General features: G+C 40.1%; 1 protein-coding gene across 9 annotated transcripts in view; it reads left to right on the top strand.

Moving 5' to 3' along the window:
* Positions 1-2,299: 2,299 nt before the first annotated feature.
* Positions 2,300-22,123, top strand: part of PCDH7 (protocadherin 7) — a 423,965-nt gene continuing 404,141 nt past the window's right edge. For 8 of the 9 annotated variants that reach the window (XM_081246613.1, XM_081246612.1, XM_081246611.1 and 5 more), the window contains exon 1: positions 2,300-5,474. In XM_081246613.1, the coding sequence (XP_081102739.1) occupies positions 2,301-5,474 (3,174 nt within the window). In that variant the 5' untranslated portion in view covers position 2,300. Of the gene's footprint in view, positions 5,475-11,828; positions 12,305-22,123 lie in introns of those variants that run through there. The other variant, XM_081246619.1, reaches the window with a different exon arrangement.

The raw sequence follows: 22,123 nt of genomic DNA, 5'->3' as shown, positions 1-22,123 counted from the left end.
ACTCTGCGCTCCCAAAAAAGGATCCCTCTACCACTCTCTCTGGAGTTGCTGTTCTCTCTTAACCACTGCAGCCCATCATGGTTTCTCAGAACACCAGCGTGGCTCCCTGGGTGCACGCGGGGTCCCCGAAACCACGGCTGACCAAGCCTTAACCAAGATGCTAATTCGCGAACCAGAGACACTTCGGGAGGTGGGGAACGTCGTCTGAGAAGGGGGAGGAGGAGAAACGTTTGCTGACACGCTCCCGGCGCTCTTACACACACACTCCGCATTAGTCAGAGCGAGGAGGAAATTTACCAGCCCCAGGGAGGGAAAGCAAGTTCCCCCCAGAACACAGCGGCTGCACTCGCCGGGGAGGGAGAGGGGCAAGCTTTGGCTTATGGGGGACTTGATGGTGTTGTGCACACTTGGAGTGCCCCCCGGAGCTGAAACTGGGCTTTCCGGAGCGGGGCGGCTGGCTACTGCTCCCTCCTGTCTTCCTCCCCCCGGTACTCCTCCCTCCTTCACTGCTAGTGTGTAGTTTCCGCGGCTCCGCTGCTACTGCCGCCGCCGCCGCAGCAGCAGCAGCAGCAGCGTCAGGGACATGCTTGAGCCGCGAGCGAGGCAGTGAGCTCCCAGCAGCAACCGCCACTTTGGGCAAACTTGCGGGTTTCCGGCTCGCGGCTAGCAAGCGGGAGCTTCCCGCTTGCCACTGAGTGCCTTTGAGCCGTGGCAGCCAAAGGGGCGGCGGGAGCGCCCGCACCACTCTCCAGACCAAAGGGGACGAGACAACTGCGGAATTCACCCGCCGTGCCAGGGCACTTCCGAGGCAACAACCGACTGGCACTTTTTGTCCCCTTGGCAAACTGGATTTTTTCTTTCTTTCCTTCTTTTTTTTTTTAAAGCTACTTGGCAGCTGCCTCTGACTCCACCTCCCCCACCCCCCAAGCCTTTTGCTTTTCTTCGGAAATCCGGACAGAATTGGGCATCTTTGTTAACTGCCGTTGGGAGAGCCCGGCTGAGGTCTTTCGCCAGGCCAACCTCGCCTGCGCACCGAGCCTGGTTTGCTCACCTTTGAACTGCATAGGGATCAAGTTCAGCTCGAGTTGCCTGCGTTGGGACTGGGAGAAAGGAGAAGGGAGCGTGCAGGAGAGAGGAGTGGGAGAAGGGGAAAGGGGAAGGGAGAGGAGGGAGGAGAGAGGAGGAGGAGAGAGGGAGGGAGGGGAGGGATCGAGAGAGAGCGGGGAGAGAGGGAGGCTGCAATCTCCTCCCTGAATCGCGCACAGCGCTGCAGATCCCAGTGCTCTGACATGCGGGCCGAATGCAGGTGAGGAAAGACACAGACTCTGCGGCTGCGAACCCAAACTTGGGCACAAAGCGGTGCGCACGGCTCAGCCTTCACCCCCGTGGGCGAAAAGCTGCTGCGGTTTCTGGCGGCGGCTTCGTGACTAATGACCTTGCGCAGAGTTGTTAAGAAAAAAAGAGAAACCCGAGCTCTCTGGGGTGAGAAGGGACTGACTATCTGGGCGTCCCTGAAGATGGCTCGGGCTGCTCTTCCGCGCGCGGGGGGAACCCTGGAGCGGACCGCTGTGTGACTCGTGTCGTCTCCACTGCACGGTGCCCGAAGCGACCTGCCGGGATTTTTCATTCTCGATCTGTTGACTGGCTCCTCCGCTGCCTGAGCGGAGTCGGAGTTGAGACTGGCTTGTTGCTAGCCCTAGCACCTCGTGCAGGAAGCGACTCACGTTTGCCTGGGCAGCCGGAGCAGAAGCTGGGTCTGGAGTGAGTGGCTGGAACGTGAATTGGACGCAACTCGAGTAGCAGCAAAGACGAGCGGGGTTGGCAGGCGGGGGAGGCTTCAGGCTCGCTCCCCGCTGCTTCCCGGCTCCACCGCCGGCCTGACGGACCGGTTCCGGCCCCATCCGACAGAGCGGGGACGGGAGCCCGGGATCCTCTGCCCGTTGCGGTGATGACTCTGCGGGGGCGGGGAGGGGGCTCCGAGTCCGCGGCGCTCAGTGTCCCGTGAACTGTGAGTACTGCGACTGAACGGCGGCTGGCGAGCGGGCGATTAGCACCCATTGCATGAATTATGAAACAATAACTTTAGGAGGAAGCAGGAAGAAAAAAAAAAAAGGATCTATCGCTGGTCCCCCCTGGCCGACTCTGGACGTTGCTCTTGCCCCCTCCCTTTTCTCCCTCTCGCTTCTTCCCTTCACAGAGAGGGGAGAGGACTGGGAGGAGGGCAGGCGACCGGCCCCGGAGGAGGGGGGCGCCTAGGGGACCGTGATTAGAAGGAGCAGTAGCAGCAGCAGCAGGAGAAGATGCTGAGGATGCGGACCATGGGATGGGCGCGCGCCTGGTGCCTGGGCTGCTGTCTCCTCTTGCCGCTCTCGGTAAGCCTGGCGGCCGCCAAGCAACTCCTCCGGTACCGACTGGCCGAGGAGGGCCCAGCAGACGTCCGCATCGGCAACGTCGCCTCGGACTTGGGCATCGTGACCGGCTCCGGTGAGGTGACTTTCAGCCTCGAGTCGGGTTCGGAGTACCTGAAGATCGACAACCTCACCGGCGAGCTGAGTACCAGCGAGCGGCGCATCGACCGCGAGAAGCTACCTCAGTGTCAGATGATCTTCGACGAAAACGAGTGCTTCCTGGACTTCGAGGTGTCGGTGATCGGGCCCTCGCAGAGCTGGGTGGACCTGTTCGAGGGTCGGGTCATCGTGCTCGACATCAACGACAACACGCCCACCTTCCCGTCGCCCGTGCTCACGCTCACGGTGGAGGAGAACCGGCCAGTGGGCACTCTCTATCTGCTGCCCACTGCCACCGACCGTGATTTCGGCCGCAACGGCATCGAACGCTACGAGCTGCTCCAGGAGCCCGGGGGCGGCGGCGGCGGCGGCGAGGGCCGGCGCGCCGGGCCTGCAGACAGCGCCCCCTACCCCGGGGGCGGCGGGAACAGCGCGAGCGGCGGCGGCCCGGGTGGTTCCAAGAGGCGGCTGGACGCGCCAGAGGGCGGCGGCGGGACCAGCACCGGCGGCCGCAGCAGCGTGTTCGAACTGCAGGTGGCCGACACCCCGGATGGCGAAAAGCAGCCGCAGCTGATCGTGAAGGGGGCGCTGGACCGCGAACAGCGAGACTCCTACGAGTTGACCCTGCGTGTGCGCGACGGTGGCGACCCTCCTCGCTCCTCCCAGGCCATCCTGCGGGTGCTCATCACGGACGTGAACGACAACAGTCCCCGCTTCGAGAAGAGCGTGTACGAGGCTGACCTGGCGGAGAACAGCGCCCCGGGGACCCCCATCCTGCAGCTGCGGGCCGCCGACCTGGACGTGGGGGTCAACGGGCAGATCGAGTACGTGTTCGGGGCGGCTACCGAGTCCGTGCGGCGCCTGCTGCGCCTCGACGAGACGTCCGGCTGGCTCAGTGTCCTGCACCGTATCGACCGTGAGGAAGTGAACCAGCTGCGCTTCACCGTCATGGCCCGCGATCGCGGGCAGCCCCCCAAGACCGACAAGGCCACGGTGGTCCTTAATATCAAGGACGAGAACGACAATGTGCCGTCCATTGAAATCCGCAAGATCGGGCGTATCCCACTAAAGGACGGGGTGGCCAACGTGGCCGAGGACGTTCTGGTCGACACCCCCATCGCCCTGGTACAAGTGTCTGACCGAGACCAAGGCGAGAACGGAGTGGTCACCTGCACCGTGGTGGGCGATGTGCCCTTCCAACTCAAGCCGGCCAGTGACACAGAGGGCGACCAGAACAAAAAAAAGTACTTCCTGCACACCTCGGCCCCTTTGGACTATGAGACCACCCGGGAGTTCAACGTGGTCATAGTGGCGGTGGACTCGGGCAGTCCCAGCCTCTCCAGCAACAACTCCCTGATTGTCAAGGTGGGAGACACCAATGACAACCCGCCCGTCTTCGGCCAGTCGGTGGTGGAGGTATACTTTCCCGAGAACAACATCCCTGGCGAGAGGGTAGCCACGGTGCTGGCGACAGACGCAGACAGCGGCAAAAACGCTGAAATCGCCTACTCGCTGGACTCTTCCGTGATGGGGATCTTTGCCATCGACCCCGATTCTGGGGACATCCTCGTCAATACGGTGCTGGACCGCGAGCAGACTGACAGGTATGAGTTTAAAGTTAACGCCAAAGACAAAGGCATCCCAGTGCTACAGGGCAGCACCACAGTGATTGTGCAGGTGGCTGACAAGAATGACAATGATCCTAAGTTTATGCAGGACGTCTTTACCTTTTATGTGAAAGAAAATTTGCAGCCCAACAGTCCCGTGGGAATGGTCACAGTGATGGATGCTGACAAGGGGCGCAATGCGGAGATGAGTCTGTACATAGAGGAGAACAGTAACATTTTTTCCATTGAAAATGACACGGGGACCATTTACTCCACAATGTCTTTTGACCGGGAACATCAGACCACATACACATTCAGAGTCAAGGCTGTGGATGGGGGAGATCCTCCCAGATCCGCAACAGCCACAGTCTCCCTCTTTGTGATGGATGAGAATGACAATGCCCCCACAGTTACCCTTCCCAGAAATGTCTCCTACACTTTACTGCCACCTTCAAGTAATGTCAGGACAGTAGTAGCTACGGTGTTGGCAACAGACAGCGATGATGGCATCAATGCAGACCTTAACTACAGCATTGTGGGAGGGAATCCCTTCAAGCTGTTTGAGATTGATTCCACCAGTGGTGTGGTTTCCTTAGTGGGAAAACTCACCCAAAAGCATTATGGCTTGCACAGATTGGTGGTGCAAGTGAATGATAGTGGGCAGCCTTCCCAGTCTACCACGACTCTGGTGCATGTGTTTGTCAATGAAAGTGTTTCTAATGCAACTGTGATTGACTCCCAGATAGCCAGAAGTTTGCACACCCCACTCACCCAGGATATAGCCGGTGACCCAAGCTATGAAATAAGCAAACAGAGACTCAGTATTGTCATTGGGGTTGTTGCTGGAATTATGACGGTGATTCTAATCATCTTAATTGTAGTGATGGCAAGATATTGCCGGTCCAAAAATAAAAATGGCTATGAAGCCGGCAAAAAAGATCACGAAGACTTTTTTACACCACAACAGCATGACAAATCTAAAAAGCCTAAAAAGGACAAGAGAAACAAAAAATCTAAGCAGCCTCTCTACAGCAGCATTGTCACTGTAGAAGCTTCTAAACCAAATGGACAGAGGTATGATAGTGTCAATGAGAAGCTGTCAGACAGCCCAAGCATGGGCCGATACCGATCAGTTAATGGTGGGCCTGGCAGTCCTGACCTGGCCAGGCATTACAAATCTAGTTCCCCATTGCCTACTGTCCAGCTTCACCCCCAATCACCAACTGCAGGAAAAAAACACCAGGCCGTACAAGATCTACCGCCAGCTAACACATTTGTGGGAGCAGGAGACAACATTTCAATTGGATCAGATCACTGCTCTGAGTACAGCTGTCAAACCAATAACAAGTACAGCAAACAGGTAAGATGCATCCCAAATATATTTAAATATCTGAGACAGAGCATCTTCTGCAAAGTTTTGTCTTCTTTCTTAAAACTACTAGTTAAAATTTTAATAGCAGGAATTTAGCATTGGTGTAGTTCATATACCATTTATTTAGTAGAGGGCATGTACAAAAGGTACACCACTGTACTTTGCATGTTATACCAGTGTTGACTAAGTTACTAAAGAAAACACTGTAGGCAGTGTTTTACACTTCTCTTAGTACTTGACAATGCTAATTCATTCTACATTCTCTGTTTCCAGATAAATACGTAAGTATTGTTTGGATGGCTAGTTTTAACCTGAAATTATTTTCTTTTGTGCTACTAGGTGGATAATTGTATCCAAAGACAAAATTTCTAAAGTTACTTCTGCTGTCTATGCAAATTGGACACTATAAAAGTTTTAGCTATGTTATACACTATGCAGAATTTTACAGATAAGCAGATGCTGATTTATTCAAATGAAGTACTAAGTCCGAGATATTGAAAAACTGACTACTTTGATGAAATGCTGACTTACAGTATTTAATGATATGCAAATACCATGCAAAGCTACATTTTTATTATTTAAGTATCTATACAATTAGGCTTCTATGAGGATATGCAGTCAGCCTTTATATTATTTGTATTTGGTAATAAAAGTTCATAAGCAAAAGTAAATTACATGAACCATTTATTATTTAAGCCAAGCAACAAAAATGTTCATGTTTGATGCAGTGTGTGCAAGAATATTTTGATGTGCATTGTGATATACTGAGACTATAAAGGTTTTATGGAATATTTGACACAGTTATTATTCAGTGAAATGTGGCAACAGTAAAAAAAAAAGTGTATTCTGAGGTGAACTTCAAAAAATATAAAATTTATTTTTGAAAGTTTTGCTCATGTAATATGTGTGTGTGTGTGTGTGTGTGTGTGTGTAACTCACAAAGTTTACTTTTCACGCCCATCAGAGTTTGACACACAACAAATAAAACCTTTTGGCAAATTCTGTGTCTAAAGCTGTAGCAACTCTGCTAATAAAACGTCACATATTTCTTACCACCAGAACATCTCAAGAAACACATTTATGTCTGTCAATTAATATCCAATAATAGTTTTTCTATCAAATATGTTTTGCATATGGAATGTGAGATCTTAGAATAATTAAGGGAAAGAAAAAAGTTATTTTTTAGCCTCATTGAAGATGTTATTGATGGACTCAGTAAAGATATTATAGAAAAGGGATAAATATTAATTTCTTACTGTCATAATTTAAAAAAATCAACTTTCTAAAGAAATATCTTTGATATATAGTAGTTTACTATAGGTATTTGGATAAGGAGAAAGACAACATGCTTTTATATCCAGTTATCAAAGCAATCCAAGAAAACACAGGTTTGAACTACACTGAATTAAGTGACTTTCAAAAAGATGTCTTTTCATGCACATGAGCCTGAGTTATTTCTTTTAAACTGAAATATAGCAAGTAGAGAGTATATCTGTTGTTGTGTTATTGCTTTACCTGGAACTAGAAGATTTTTGTTTTGTTTTTGGTGCTTTTATCTGTTTTGTAAACAAGGACGATTCCAGTTAAAAATAACAGCACTTTTATAACGTTAGTTATCATAACACCCACAAATAAAGATCTGTAGAAATTTATTTAGAAAATGGTAATGTGTTATGCAAAAGCATGTAAAGAGATTTTTCTGCAGAAAACTTACTTCTCCACTGTCATCTTAATAGGACTTTTTGTCCTGTGGCATTCTAAATCATGTAATCTTAAACTTTTGAGTAGACATATCAAGTGGCAGATTTATTGATACTTTATGCAACCACTTCCTATGTTCTATGCTGTCATTAAGCTTTATTTAGCTCATCAGATGGGGTTAGCTCTATATTCTTGAATATTTAAAACAGCCAATATCAAGACTGTTGTGGCGTCCTGTTTAAAAGGCAAAGTGATATGCTTATAAATAAACTAATGTATGGTGTTAGTCTCTTAACTCAGCAAAGACGTCCATATACCAGAAGAGAAAAACTACAAAGCCATTGAAATAAACCATGCACTTTGCTAAAAGTGACTTTGAAAAACTTCTGTGTTGTTAGGCATTCAAAAGATGAATAAAGTTTTAACCACAATAAATAGCTGACCTAAAATGAAAGAAAGGCAAATGAAATACACTCCCCTTAATGTAATTAGTAATAGTAATTGATATGCTTCATCTCCTCAATATTGCTGTCAGGAGACAAGGGATCCATTTACAAAGTTACATTCTGTTTAGACATCTCACATAATAAACAGGATCTTTTTTGTTCTCATTTTTGTCTGTAATGTAGATAGATGATTTTCTATATTTATTTTTAAAAGATATTACGTTTAGTTTTTAAACATTGCCAAAATGTATTTTCCTTGATTAAAACTGAAATATAAAATAAAGAATACAGCATTTTCTTATAATTTCTCCCTTTTAATGCCAAATTTATCTAAAGAAAATCTTGAGGGTTGCTGTCTTTTAATTTCTTACAGTAGGGATTAATTAAAAATATGAAATTTTATCTGACGTAAAGCGTTTTTTTATTTATATTTTTCCTGAATTTCTTATCATAGTTCTTTACTTGTGATATAATGGAAATGATGTCTATTACAGTGTTCTTATCTTCATGAGAATTGGTATGAAGTGTTGCTCCTAAGTCCTCTTAATGGTTACATTATAATGAGTTAAACAGCTTTGTAGAAATAAAAGTTTGTAAATAATGCCCCCCTCCCCTTCTTTTTGGTTTGTTTTCATAGGCTCTAGAGACATTCAAATCAATCTTCTATAGTTACTCTTGGGTAGAATCTAGGAGATAATGTGTTGCAGAGATGCCGGAATTATTTCTGAAATTCACACATTAGGAAAACTGATTACTAGCCCAGGTTTTCATAGTTCATATCTTTGCAATTCAAACAAAAGCCCTTGTTCTCAACTAAATAATCTGTCTAGTTGAGAAAAATGGGGATCATTGACAGCATTAAGTGTACACCATTCCATTTCATTCTTCTTTTACTTGGTAAACCTGGTCTTGGTGGCTGTTAAAGTTTTGTAAACTGGAAGTTCAGCTGTGCTTTTGACTCGTGAAATGAAGGCAGAATCATTCTGTTTTTCTATTTATTTTACTATGTGATAAGCATTTTTCAATTTTCTTAAAAATAGTATAATTCCAAAAGATTAATAGGCAATAAAAAAGTATAGTTCCCACCTTGCATATTATTTTCAAGTTCTTTTGAGCTTATCCTTGCCATGATATTATTTAGATAATGAACTGGCAAGTAAGAATTTCATTTTATTTAGTAAATGGAAAGTAAGGTACTTTATTTCTGCAGGCATATAGAGGATACAGCTTGAATAAACATTAATTTAAAAAGCCATTGGTAGCTGATACTGAAATACTCAAGAAAAATTCATATTAACTCCAGTGACAGTTTCTCTTGCCTAAGGAACTTCTGAATGTCATCTGAATAAAGTTCCCTTTAATTGATCAAACTGTGTTCAGTCTATTCATTGTATACTTAGTAAAATTATGGCAGAAATTATTTTTTTTTAAATTACTTCCATTTTGGAAACAAATAATGACTTGCCATCATCTATTAGAGTTCTAAGCACTGAAAAAACAATATCAATTTATTTGTGAATGTATATTACACCATATGTATTAAAGTGGAAATGCCAACCACAGCTTCCAGCTTTAATTCTATAAAAGTAACTTCTACAATATGATTCTCCTGTCTATAACCAAGGGCACTTTCAAGGGGCACAATGAATCTGCATATGTTGGGATTTTTGTTACATACGACCTGAAATCATAGGCAAGAGACTAATAACTGATGAAAGTTAGGCTGTGTCTCTAGTCAGGAGGTATCTACTAAAGCAACAATACTTGGCTTTCTGGATGTCTGTGAAACAAGGAAAGGGTCATCCACTGATTTGATCTCTAATGAATATACAAATTTTTATTGAAGTCCAGGTATGACCATTTGAATCTTACCCAAACTTCTAAGTCAATTACTGACTTTGACATAAGACCACAAAGTCAATTTAAGTCAGGATTCTAAGTAAATCATACAGCTGGACAACTATAGCAAAATCATTCTTTCTTGTTATCTTTTATCTTTGAGTAAGTACATATCTTATGCCGAAAATCATGCACATGTGGTAAATATATATCATAATCTCTCTCTCTGTCTCACACATACATACACAGATGTTTCCATATAAACCAACTATGTTTCCATTAGGCTTTTATTTCCTGTGATACTCATACATTGATACATAGGAAACATTTGAACTTAAACACATATAAAACTGACATAATATGTCATAATCAATTGCTTAATGTTTGTATCTAAAGTTACTAAAGTTATCACATTTTAGAGTTAAAAGATATCAACCAAACCAAACCCCTCATTTTGTAGAAGAAACTGAAGCCCAGTATGAAAGTTAATTTGATTGATATCGTTAAGATTATCAGGGATATAATGCGGATTAGAGTCCAAGTCATGGAGTGCAGAGTCCAATGTTCTTTTTTTTTTTATCATGCTACCTGTAGGAAAAAAAAATTGAATTTCTCTCTTTCTCTGTATATATTTCAATAGTGACAGAAAGCTCTTGAGGTTTAATTATGTATGTATAACTATATATTTGGCTATTAAAACGAATATGTTTTACAATAGTATATAATTCTGCTTTAGGCTCTAGTTTATATTATCAGGGAAATTATAATCCAAATTTGATAGATTAAAAGAAATTCATAGGGCTTCCCTGGTGGCGCAGTGGTTGAGAGTCCACCTGCCGATGCAGGGGACACGGGTTCGTGCCCCGGTCTGTGGGGATCCCACATGCCGCGGAGCAGCTGGGCCCGTGAGCCATGGCCGCTGAGCCTGCGCGTCCGGAGCCTGTGTTCCGCAACGGGAGAGGCCACAACAGTGAGAGGCCCGCATACCGCAAAAAAAAAAAAAAAAAAAGAAATTCATAGTTATTTCCCTCTTATGTAAGATAGTAAATGATGATGGACATTAAAGTAACAACATGGTTTAGAACATATATTCAACAAGTTGAGAGAATTTTTCATTTTAGCAGAACAATGACAGATATAAGCTTCTACCTAGCATTTAGTATATCCTCAGTAAAAACATATTTGTAATGGAAATGAATAAAGCTTTCTATACATTATGTATGAAACTTTCTATGCATTCTAATTGGGATAATCTTTTACCTTTTCCATCAATAGTGATGATTCCTTTGGCTCTATGCTCCTTTGAATTTTGCCAACTTTGTAGATGCATTTTACTTTATTAGCATCCTTAACACACAATTCTGAACTAATTTTTCCTCTAAATTTTTTTTCTAGAAAATTTATAGAAGAATGTGACATTTTGCTATTTTTCAATTGAATTGCTTCCTTGTTAGGCAGTTAACCAGTATAGCATTTTAGATTCTAAATTTACCTGTTGATAAAATATAAAAGATTGAATTTATTAATTTCAAAAATAAAATGTGAACTATTTTTAAAACTAACTATAATATAACAAAACCATTGCTTCACCATAGCCCCCAATGCTTTCAGACATTTTAACATCATTTCTTTTCCTAACAGAGGATGGTAGTGGAGGTTATGTAAAAAATTTAGTATAATAATTGTTTAGAACTTTATGTTTAAATTGTATATAACCAATTTCTAGGCTGTAGCAAGGCTGTATATCCATTTATTTACTATGACTCTATAGAAATAGTAGAATCTGTATATGTGTGTGTGTGTGTATATATATATATATATATATATATATATATATATATATATGTATGTATATCTTGAGTCAGCTTTGCTTTTCTTTCTTATTTATTTTAAAAGCCCTTAGAATCTTTTCTAAAGCAGGAACCATGTTTCAGAACATTACACAGTGCTTTATTTAGCATTAGTGTTGTGGGAGAAATCACATTCCAAGAAGAACTGAGCTGAAACCACTAAAACTAATCTTAATTATCACTTCTGGTGAATTAATGTTTTAAAGGCGGAATAAAGGTTTATTTTCTGGAATTTAGTGATGAACTAAATTCCAGATTATTGAACTCTAATGCTATGTAAAAACAAACAAACGAAAAAACTATTAAAGCTTCCAAGTAGAATTCATCTGACAAGTTAATTTTTTCCCCCTGAACATATTTATTATTTACAAACACATAATTTGCAAATAAAAATTTCTCTGCTCCAAAACCTCCATCATAGCATTCCAATTGGGCATAAGCCATTGGGGAAATTTCTTCATAGCATTTTTTTTGACCTGCATAAATCTTTATTTTCCTTCTTTCAGATGCGTCTGCATCCATACATTACTGTGTTTGGCTGAATTCCACTCTAATATGATGCTCCATTATGCACCATACTCTGATGACCTTGCTACTTCACAACCTGCTGGAGCCTGCCCTTGGCCGTGGGGTGTCAGCCAATCACTGCTTGTTCCACTTGTTGTGCATCTGATTTTCAAGGTTTTTTGTTTTGTTTAGTTTTTTTCTCTTTTAAGAAAAATAGTTTTGAAATAAACGTATAGAAGAAAGAGTATTAATAAAGAAATGTGCTACTAATGGATGTCTAAGTCACCAGGAATTCCTTTCTCAGAGTGGTGGTTAGCAGAACTTAACAGTGAAGTCTTTAAAAAAAAAAAAAAACCAAAAGCGTATTTCAACAATGATTTTAAGACGCTGGCTTTGTGTAAACCAAGAAAAATTAAGTCTATGAGGTCTTTGTCTATAATACATTAAAAAATGACTTTGAATAAAATCCTAAATTGATCAATAGTTTTAAAGTGTTATGTAATCAAAGCCTTTTCCAGATCAGGGAGATAGGTCTGTCAGAGTGAAGGATGGTGTCTCCTTTGCATTGTGTGGGTGTATTTCTAAATGCCACTGTGCGTGTTTGCTCCCACACATGTGTATACAAGGACTTGGAGCAATATTTATAAAAAAATATTGCCTGTAAGACAAACTTGAGAGATTTATTTTGTGTTTACCACAGGCACTGCCAATGGACTGGCTTTTCCTTAATCTTGAAATACTGACCAAAATATCTGTAGAATTTTTAAGATTTGTGTTGCTGTTGTTATTAAATTCCTTAAGAAAATTTAGAACCTTTAAGTTAGATTCACTGAAGTCACTGTGGTCACATTCAGAAGGAGTATGTGGCTACCTATTTTTGTGGACTGCATTTACCTGAAGGCTATTCTATTTGATGTCAGATAACATAAGTTCAAGCAGCTTCTGAGAATTCAGCACGTTATATATTTCTGAGAAAGCAAGTAGCCGAAGTTTAGTTGTACAAATAGTGATTTGCTAGGTAAGTCAAGAATTCTCTGTATGGCCCCAACTCTCTCTGTTTATATTTTTATGTCTCTATTTGTTATGTCGTATGTGTTTATGTGCTTAAAAATAAGTGTTCCATATGAAAACTTTGATAATTTTATATTTATCATATCATCTGCCTTATTAGAGTTTTCCCCAAGTTTTTAAATACTAAGAATTCAAGATTCTTGAGAATTTTTTGATGAATTATTGTCAATATAAAAGCCCTTTATGAAATATAAATAAATACTGGAACAACATTAAAATGTGGAATGATAGGAGATGCACGCTAACCCATGTAAATCACCAGTGCATGTATTTCAGTCTTTTTATTTTATTAGCTGTTTATTTAATTTTGCAAAATAGAAATTTTCAGAAATATCACTGAGAATATAGTGAAATTCCTGAAAAAAACCTAATTTTTGTCAACCTCTCATTTTGTTTTGAGCACAAGGACCAGTGTAAGAAACGGGTGAAAAAACTTCTTTCCACTTTTGGCTTCTAGGAAATATTATGTTTCCTCATCCCAAGTAGAAAACTTCCTTAGATATATACTTAAACTAAATCCTGTAACAAATCTCATCAACTCAAAACAAATTACAGACCAAAAGACCAAAAAACGAAGTCCAGAATTTGGGGATAAATTCATCTGTAACCACATGGAGGGGTTATTTATGAATACCTTCACAAGGACCATTCTAAGTCAGAATTTTGCAAACTTGGGTTGCAACACACTATTGGGACATGAATCAATTTGTGAGTTTCTACCACAATTCGAAAGATACGAAATAAAGCAGAAAAATTTCATGTACGCCATGCATGTAGTAAGAGTAAATATTGTCTTGTGCAATCTTCATTTCAGTTGTGTTTGTATGCATGTGTGTCTTCCTGATTTTGGTTGCTATGTAAAAAATTTGTCTTATTGTGGAAGCAGTTGAAAAGGATTGAGAACCATCACTCTAGATTGTTCGGGGTAGGGAACAGTGGCTATTTTACTGTTATGATTAGAAAAACATAATAAATCAAAACAACAAAATTACTAACACTCCAATGATTTTAGTGTGCTTTTTAGCTGAATCAAAATAATCAACAGCAACAAGCTTTTGAGAATTCTGTTATCATTCCTCTGTTTGTTTTTAAATCTTTGAGCATTTTGCCACTGGTTCCTAGCCCTGCACAGACTTCCAGACTTCTCTCTGCTCCAACCCCTTGCTCCCAGATGTCATCCTCCTCCTCAGGTCTCCTTTTCAGTTACTGGAATTTACCATGTAGGGAGGTGTCTGTGGAGAGTTGGAGATAAACTCAGAGCAACCCACCCACCTTATATATTTTAGCATTTGGACATTTTATTTAAAACGACAAGACAATACTTCCTTCTCCATTACAAAATCTAAAGAGGAATATGAGAATGTTAGAGACTGGCTTAAATAAAGTTTTTTTCTTTTAACACAATATAAGCTGGTACTGGGTATGCAAAGAAAAATAAGAGTCTTTGTCCTCATGCAATTACTATATTATAAAGAAGATTACAGAGCAGAAAAATAGATTATATTTGCATTATGCTTCTTAAGGGTCAAAGCATTGGATGCATGTTTGCTTCTCAGTGTAATCTGTGAAAAAAAGCACCATTATTATTTCTGAGGTGAGCAAACTAGAGTAATGAACAGCTTTTTCAGCACTCTGATGGAACTAGCTAAGAACTTTATCAAGTCTTTGAAGAAGTAGCCAGTCAGAATTCAAAAGTACTGAAAGCATTTGAGGAAGGTGGTGAAATTTGTGCTTTCGAATACACTATATTTTTAGACTTACCTAGGTAAATTCTTCCCAAAAGAATTATAAAAGGCCCAGCTTTTCAAACTTTTTCCAGTCACAAACTATACTTTATACTACCAAAAAAAAAGTATTGTGGGTATAATTTGGAGATCTAATTAATTACCCTACTTTGTAAACAACAACCCCATATGTGGTTAAAGACAAACAAACAAACCTCAAGAATTAGGTAAATCACTCTAATCTTAATTTTTGAGCCTATCTCTAGAAAAACAACTGAGATCCTTCAGAAGTAATCTCACAGTTTGAAATAGCTCTCTGGGAATAATTTCTATCTGTAACTTTGCAAAATGCTTTTCTTGGATGTGTGTGACTTTTTTTTTATCCATTTATTTTATAGAGAATAGATTGATTTGCGATATCTTTGATATACCATGCAAGGCTTTGTAATTAAAATGATGGCTAAAATAAGGCCCTTATTCTCTGTGCAAAAATAATATACATAAGGCAAGGGATACATGAAGCTCAGAGAGACTGCCCCCAAGTTTGTCTTGTCTGTCGTGGCATTCCCAGTGCCTACTAGAGTTCTCAGCATATAGGAGATACCCCAAAAATACTTGTGGAACAAATGAATGAACAAAGGGCCTGGGCTTTATTGCTAGGTAGACTGAAAATCCATCCACATGGGATCACCAGACTGTGGTATGGCCCTTTTATATTCGACTCTAAGAACATCCTAATTGTTATTTTCTTTCCCTGCTGGGTGGGTGTCTCCATGATAGAAGACTACCTGCTAGGTTGGCTAGAGTCCCTGCCTTCTCTGCAGGATGTATGACTTGTTTCTGTACCAAATGAATAATTCTCTGATTTCCCCTCCTCGCTTCTTCTTGGTGGTGTTATAAACACCAAACCCTTAAAAAAGATAAAACAAAACTAAAGCAAACATGTGAGGGAGGCACTGGTCACACAACAGACTTCTGGTATATTTTGAGGGGCTGTGCAGAAGTGTGCAGACACATGGGTTTTCAAGATTTTTGTGGAGATCCTCATCTGCAAGGAAAAATGGACACACGCACACCCAAACGCATGCATGGGTCTCTGTATTCATCAATTTATATAGTCCTGCAGATATTATTCAATCACTGTACCAACCTATGCTCACTGATAATCGATCTTTTTTTCCCCATTTTCATTCTGACTGCCCCTGAGGAGAAGTCATTTTTAAAGATGAGAGTCTAGCGTATCTGTAAAGAGAAACGTGTACTTGGTGTACTCAGGAAAGAGGTCTAGAAGAAAGGATATGCCCTTACTGGGAGTGATAGGCAGTGAGGTAGAAGCTGAGAAATGCCTTGCAAATTCAAAGCACTCCTTAGAAGTCCAGAGATTCTAAGAGACACCTCTTGTAAATTGCAAATGACCTCTGAAGGAGTTGGTTCAGTCTTGGGCACACCTGGGTGTAAATTGCTGTAAGCAGATAACTAGGTCAGTACCTCACAAAGATCAATAGTTCTTAAGAAATGGGGATTTTGATTAGAGCCATGAGGAAGAATGAACAGCCTTCAGTAGTTTAGAAGACTGAGATCTCTGTTAAGGCACCAAGTGTCTTGGACTCCAGCTGGGAGTCAGGAGGTAAGGTGAGATTATAGCAGAAAAGAGTATTCAGTCCAGACAAAAGCAAATGTATGTGGCCTTGATTTTGGCCCAGGGCCCTGGTGACCAGAAGGATGTCAAGGCTTGATATGATTGCAAGACTGGTGTTAAAAAATAGTAAACATTTACTTTCTCCCATTTCTACTAGTTGTTTTGCTTTGGTTTGGTTTTTGTTTTCAGCCTAGAGTATCAGGTCCAAGTGCTCTGTCTTCATTCATTTTCTACCCCTGTACTTTTGGGAGAAAGAGAAAAACAAAGAAGGAGAAAAGAAAGGGAAAAAAAAGTACAACCACTACATGGCAATAGACTCCCCTTCTCCTTACTATTTTTATTAGATTACTGTAATCAAAATGCTTGATGCTTGCCACATTATTGCCATGTAGCTGTTTCTTATCCTAACTTAATTCCATTCTCAGAAATTGAGTTCTAATAGGTCTGTACTATATCCCAGAAACCTGAATTTTTAACACTTCCCCCTTTTCAATTCTGATTGCAGAGGGTAGGTAAGACTACAAAACGTGAGGTTTAGAGCCCCTGAAATTCCTTACTTTTGCTTACTGGTTTGCTTTTTGACGGTCTCTGGCAAAATAGAAAACTGAAGCCTAGTAAGGTTATAGGAAAATCTGCCTTCTTGCCCTGGTTTTCTCACTAACTGTCCAGTGCACCCTATGTAAGTCCCTTCAAGTCCTGAAGCCTCTCAAACTCATCTGGTGTCATTTTACATAATAACCCCTGCTCTGATTACGTGACAGGGTTTATGAGGGTCACATAAAACGTTTGGGACTTGTAAAACGCCACGGAAACTTAAGATAGTACTTCTCCTTATCCTTGAATTTCTCTAAGCCCTTCTTAAAGTGCATTTATTGTACACTTTTGGGGTATTTTCACTATCCATTATTTTTAAAAGGTTTTTGGTTTCAGTCTCTCAGTGGTTTTTATTGGTTTGTTTTGTCACAATCACTTGTTTGAAGCCTCTGATGTTCTCTTATCCTGGTTGATTTCTTCAAAGTTATGCAGATCTCCAATCAAGGTGCAACTAGGGTGTGTGCTGTCCTTAGAGCAATAGCCACTGGTTTTTGTCTGAAGACGTTTCAGAGCCTATGACATCTCGATGGGAAAAAGGAGAAGAAATAGCTTATTGCTGTAAAGCAAGTAGTTTAGGAAAGGCTTAAAATAGTTTATATCCATTTTGATACTTTAAAAAATTCACTACTTTTTAACAGTCCTTTCCTCTTCCATACAATATTTCCTGGGGGTTTTTCTTTCACTTCTCATGTCCGGCCTCTAACATTAAGTGCGATCATTTATGGAGCTTTAATTCTGTGCCAATCACTCTGCAACGACGTGTACCACATTATAACATTGACTCCTCCTAGCAATTCCAGGAGGCAGGTTCTATTATTTTTTTCCATGTGACACATGTAACTGGGGAATAAAATCAAACAAAACCTCTTAGGTCCCATCCTCTCTACGTAAAACAGCGGCCTTCAGCTACCTGCAGTCAACTCTTCTCTGACATAGTTCTCTCTACAAATCTGAGAATTATTATTGATATAGTAGTCTTGATAGATTTGAATTTGCATATATGTATGTATATATATATATATGTATATGTATGTATGTATATATATATATATATATATATATATATATATATTTAGGCTTTTATGTGCATTTCGTACTAGTCCACAATATTTGCGATGTATCCTCAGCAAAAAGGGCTGCCATAACAAAATACCATGGACTATGTGCCTTAAACCATAGAAATTTCTTTTTCACAGTTCTAGTGGCTAGAAGTCGCAGATCAAGGTGCCAGCACATTCACAGAGAGAGGGCTCTTGTGTTCCTTTCCCTTTTTCTAACGACACCAGTTCTACCAGATTAGGGCCTTACCCTTCTGATATAATTTAACCATAATTAGCCCCATAAAGATCCTAATTCCAAGTAAATCACATTGGACGTCAGGGCTTCAGCATATGAATTTTGGGGAGACACAAGTCACTCCATAACAGATTCTATTCTTGGTCCGAGCAGAACACATTGGAATAGACCATTGTTCCTTCATGAGCTTGTCATTCACCACAGTCTGTATATTCATAGGAAGGAAGGTATACTTTCCATTTTAAAAGAACATTTTCCCTTTTCAGATTGGCTCCAAAAGGCAGCCCTTTAGATGTGTTCTTGGCACTGATGAAAAGTTGGTACAGTTGCTATAGCTTTTGTGAAAAAATATGAATCTATAACATGTATGCATGTGCATAAAATTTGTAGTTCATTGTTTAGCTTATTATATCTAACTTTATGCACATCTTTGAATGTTTTTTGAAATTTTCAGTTTTCACAGGGATTTGTGATATTAAATAACATCTTAGTTATTTTAATTTTGCCAACCAATATAAGTGCATGTAGGTATATTAATTAATGTAAAATCAATATTTGTATAAAATAGTCCAGAAATTGTTCCACAGATGTAACAGTAGTCTTTTAAAATGATGATGCTACTATTTAGTCTTAAATGTCTAGTATATTTTCAGCATTAAAGTCCAAATGAAAAGGAATAGGAGTTAAGGGGTGGGGGGAGTCAGTTGAAACAGTAATAATGTAGGCTTAATAATCCCTCTTTTCAAAGGACAGTCTCAGTGGATTTTCACACACAGCGGCATAATTGGTCTGACAAAGATCCAATGGGTTTGATTTCTCCTGGCATATGGAAACTGCCAAACCTGTAACCAAGGCTGGTCCCAAGCTCTGAGTGACTCTTCACCGACTATTATTATGTATGCATGCAACACTGCATCAACACAAATCCATGGACATATCGAGGATATTTTTTTCACTGTGCCTTTTTATTTTCTTAATAAAATTAAAGAGTCATGTGATAAAATACATAATGAGTAGCCTGGGAACTTTATATGTATCCAGTGGGCTGTAGGAAGTGGTTATATTTTAGGGTAATAACACAGGATTAACTCATCAATGTCGGGAAAAGAAACTTCTTTTCTGTCCTTTGGTCAGAATTTCTAGGCAACGGAGTATAACAGCTGAACAGACCTTTACTAAGAACTACTTTTCTAAGCTTCCTGAGCTAATATTACATTTGACCCCCTATATTAAAAATGGCAAGTTTATCAGTTCTTTTGTTCAGGGAAATGGCAATAAGTATGGCATGAATGTAAAGGTTTTGCTTTGCTTTTTTAAAAAATTGCATCTAAATCTGCTTTTTGGTGTATTTAACTGTTGAACACAAGGACCAATTTTAGATAGAGAGATGGCTTTTCTATAGGGGATTAAAGACAAAATATGGTAATGCCGATTTTTTTTCCAAACCAATGCCCATACTATTAGGTCAGGAGCATTAAAATTTACCTTGTTACAAAAATGTCTTGCCTTGGGCTTCCCTGGTGGCGCAATGGTTGAGAGTCTGCCCGCCGATGCAGGGGACATGGGTTCGTGCCCCCGTCCGGGAAGATCCCACATGCCGCGGAGCGGCTGGGCCCGTAAGCCATGGCCCCGCTGAGCCTGCGCGTCCGGGGCCTGTGCCCCGCAACGGGAGAGGCCACAACAATGAGAGGCCCGCGTACCGCAAAAAAAAAAAAAAAAAGTCTTGCCTTTTTTTGTGTTTTAATGTTTCTTTAATAAGAAACTAGTGTGTGTGTATGTATGTTCATATGTATGTATGATATGTATATGTATATATACATATAAATACACAATGCACACACAAAGGTAATACAGTTAACATTACAGAGAGCAGATACTCAATGAGTGATTATCTTATGCCAATTATGTGATTATATGCAAGGCATTGTTTTAGACACTGGAGAAGCAGCAAAATAAAATAGACACACATGTCTTCCCCCATGGAGATTCAATTATAGTTGGATAATACATAAATAATAGGTAAACTTATACTGCATGCTATGTTCTACGCACTGGTCAACATATTTTATATATATTAACTTATTAAATAGGTCCAACAGCCCTATGAAGAACACCTGTAACTGTCTTCATTCTGTAGATGAGGAGAGTGTTGCACAGTGGAGTTGAGTAACTTGCTCATTGCCCCACAATTTACAAAGCGTCAGAGCTGAGGTTCAAGTGCAGACAGTCTGGCTACAGAGGCCATACTCTCCACCACTGTGAATATGCAAAGTAGAGGGAACACATTTATTTTACAGCCAACTAGTTCTGTGAGGATGAAATTGAATTCACTAGACTTCTCTTAAAGGCTTCAGTGAAATTTCAACCTTACTATTTTAATACCTTTTACTATGTCCTTGAAATTAGGTCACTCAGTCCAATTTTTTGTTTTTAATAGTGCCATCTTAAGCCTTAAAGTGCAAATCAAAAGATGGGAAGATAGTTATTAGACTAGTAAGCACTTCCCTCCTTCCTTCTACCCATTCTGTTCTTTGGGGAACACCTCATAAATATATTTTTCCCTTTTTTTGTTATTTTATTTTAATATTCTTCATTTTGTTAAGTTTTCATTGTCTGTGGTGTATGTTATTAATACAACTAGGAGAAAACAAATTCATTAATTTTTGTGAATTGTCAATTGATTTAGGATAGGAAATGCCTTTATATAGAGAATAAAATTTTACTTAGAAGAGTTTTAAATCATACATTTTGTTTACCTTTTACTAAAAAGAAAAGACATGTTTTCTCTTATTTGTTTTCCCCTAATCATTCAGAACATTTAAAAGAAAACGAGGTGAAAGTGAATTCCTTGTAAGATTTCCTATAACATACTCTGGTTTTCTTTAAATTAGGTGCTCATTTTTAAATATTCAATTAAAATATGACCTACATCATTTCACAGGTTTTTTTCTCTCAAAACATATTATCATTCTACTACTTTATTTAAACATTATATATGTTTCTTTATGAGACACATTTTTAATCACTTAAAATTCAGATGAGTACCAGTGAAGCCTACCTGAAGTTGATTCTTTATGACAATAAGTGTACTCATTTTTGCTATGATAGTGCTTTCCTAACGTGTCGATGATACTTTTTTATTATAGGATGTTTACTCAACAGGTAGATGTCTCAAAATATGAATCTTTGTAATATAACTCTGGATTCAGTTATACAATATCTCTATACACTTGTGATCTGGATTGATCTTAGTATATGATTTATATGATTTAAAATTTTTAAGCTTCAGAATTAGTGAATCAAATTTTTGAGGCTATTTCCACAGTCAACTTAACAATTTGTGGAATTTTCATTTCTTAACAATAAGTATTAAAAATATTGCCAGCTTCACAGTTATTTCCTACTAATAGGAAGAAAGTATGATAAACTGGTATGGAACCCAACTAATAATCCCCTCCAGACCTCACTTGAGTTCTTACAGAGCCCAATATATCACCTCTTTACCATTTGGTTAAAAGTTTAACTCCCACTTGGAAACAACCAATTTAAAGCCAAAGGACTCTGGCAATTAATCAGTGTTAGTTATTGGCCTACTAAGTGTGAGCATCAAGCATACATTCTAAAATTACTGGAGCATTAGAGTATGAGCAAAGTAGGGCATGGAACAATTTGGTTTGAGTTGGAAAGCTCATTCAAATTTAGTGTCTGAAAAGGGATAATTAGTTATGAATCTGTACACTTCAACGTAGTTACTGGTACACTTTCAGAAAGAGGAAAAGAGAAGAAAAGACAAAGAATGCCATGTATAGGGCACAACCACATTGTAAGGACCTGGTGAAATCCATAATTCAGTCTGTCTGTATTATTATCACTCTAGAAAAATGTTTCCTGGATACACCTTGTGAGGTGTTTTTTTTTTTTTTTTAATCCACTTAGGCAAGTGGGAATTGTTTTCAGTCCCCAGCAGCAA

Source organism: Mesoplodon bidens (assembly GCF_964165515.1).
Source record: "Mesoplodon bidens genome assembly, chromosome: 1".
In the NCBI taxonomy this organism is placed as follows: Eukaryota; Metazoa; Chordata; class Mammalia; order Artiodactyla; family Ziphiidae; genus Mesoplodon; species Mesoplodon bidens.
This window is presented reverse-complemented; position numbering and strand designations above follow the sequence as displayed.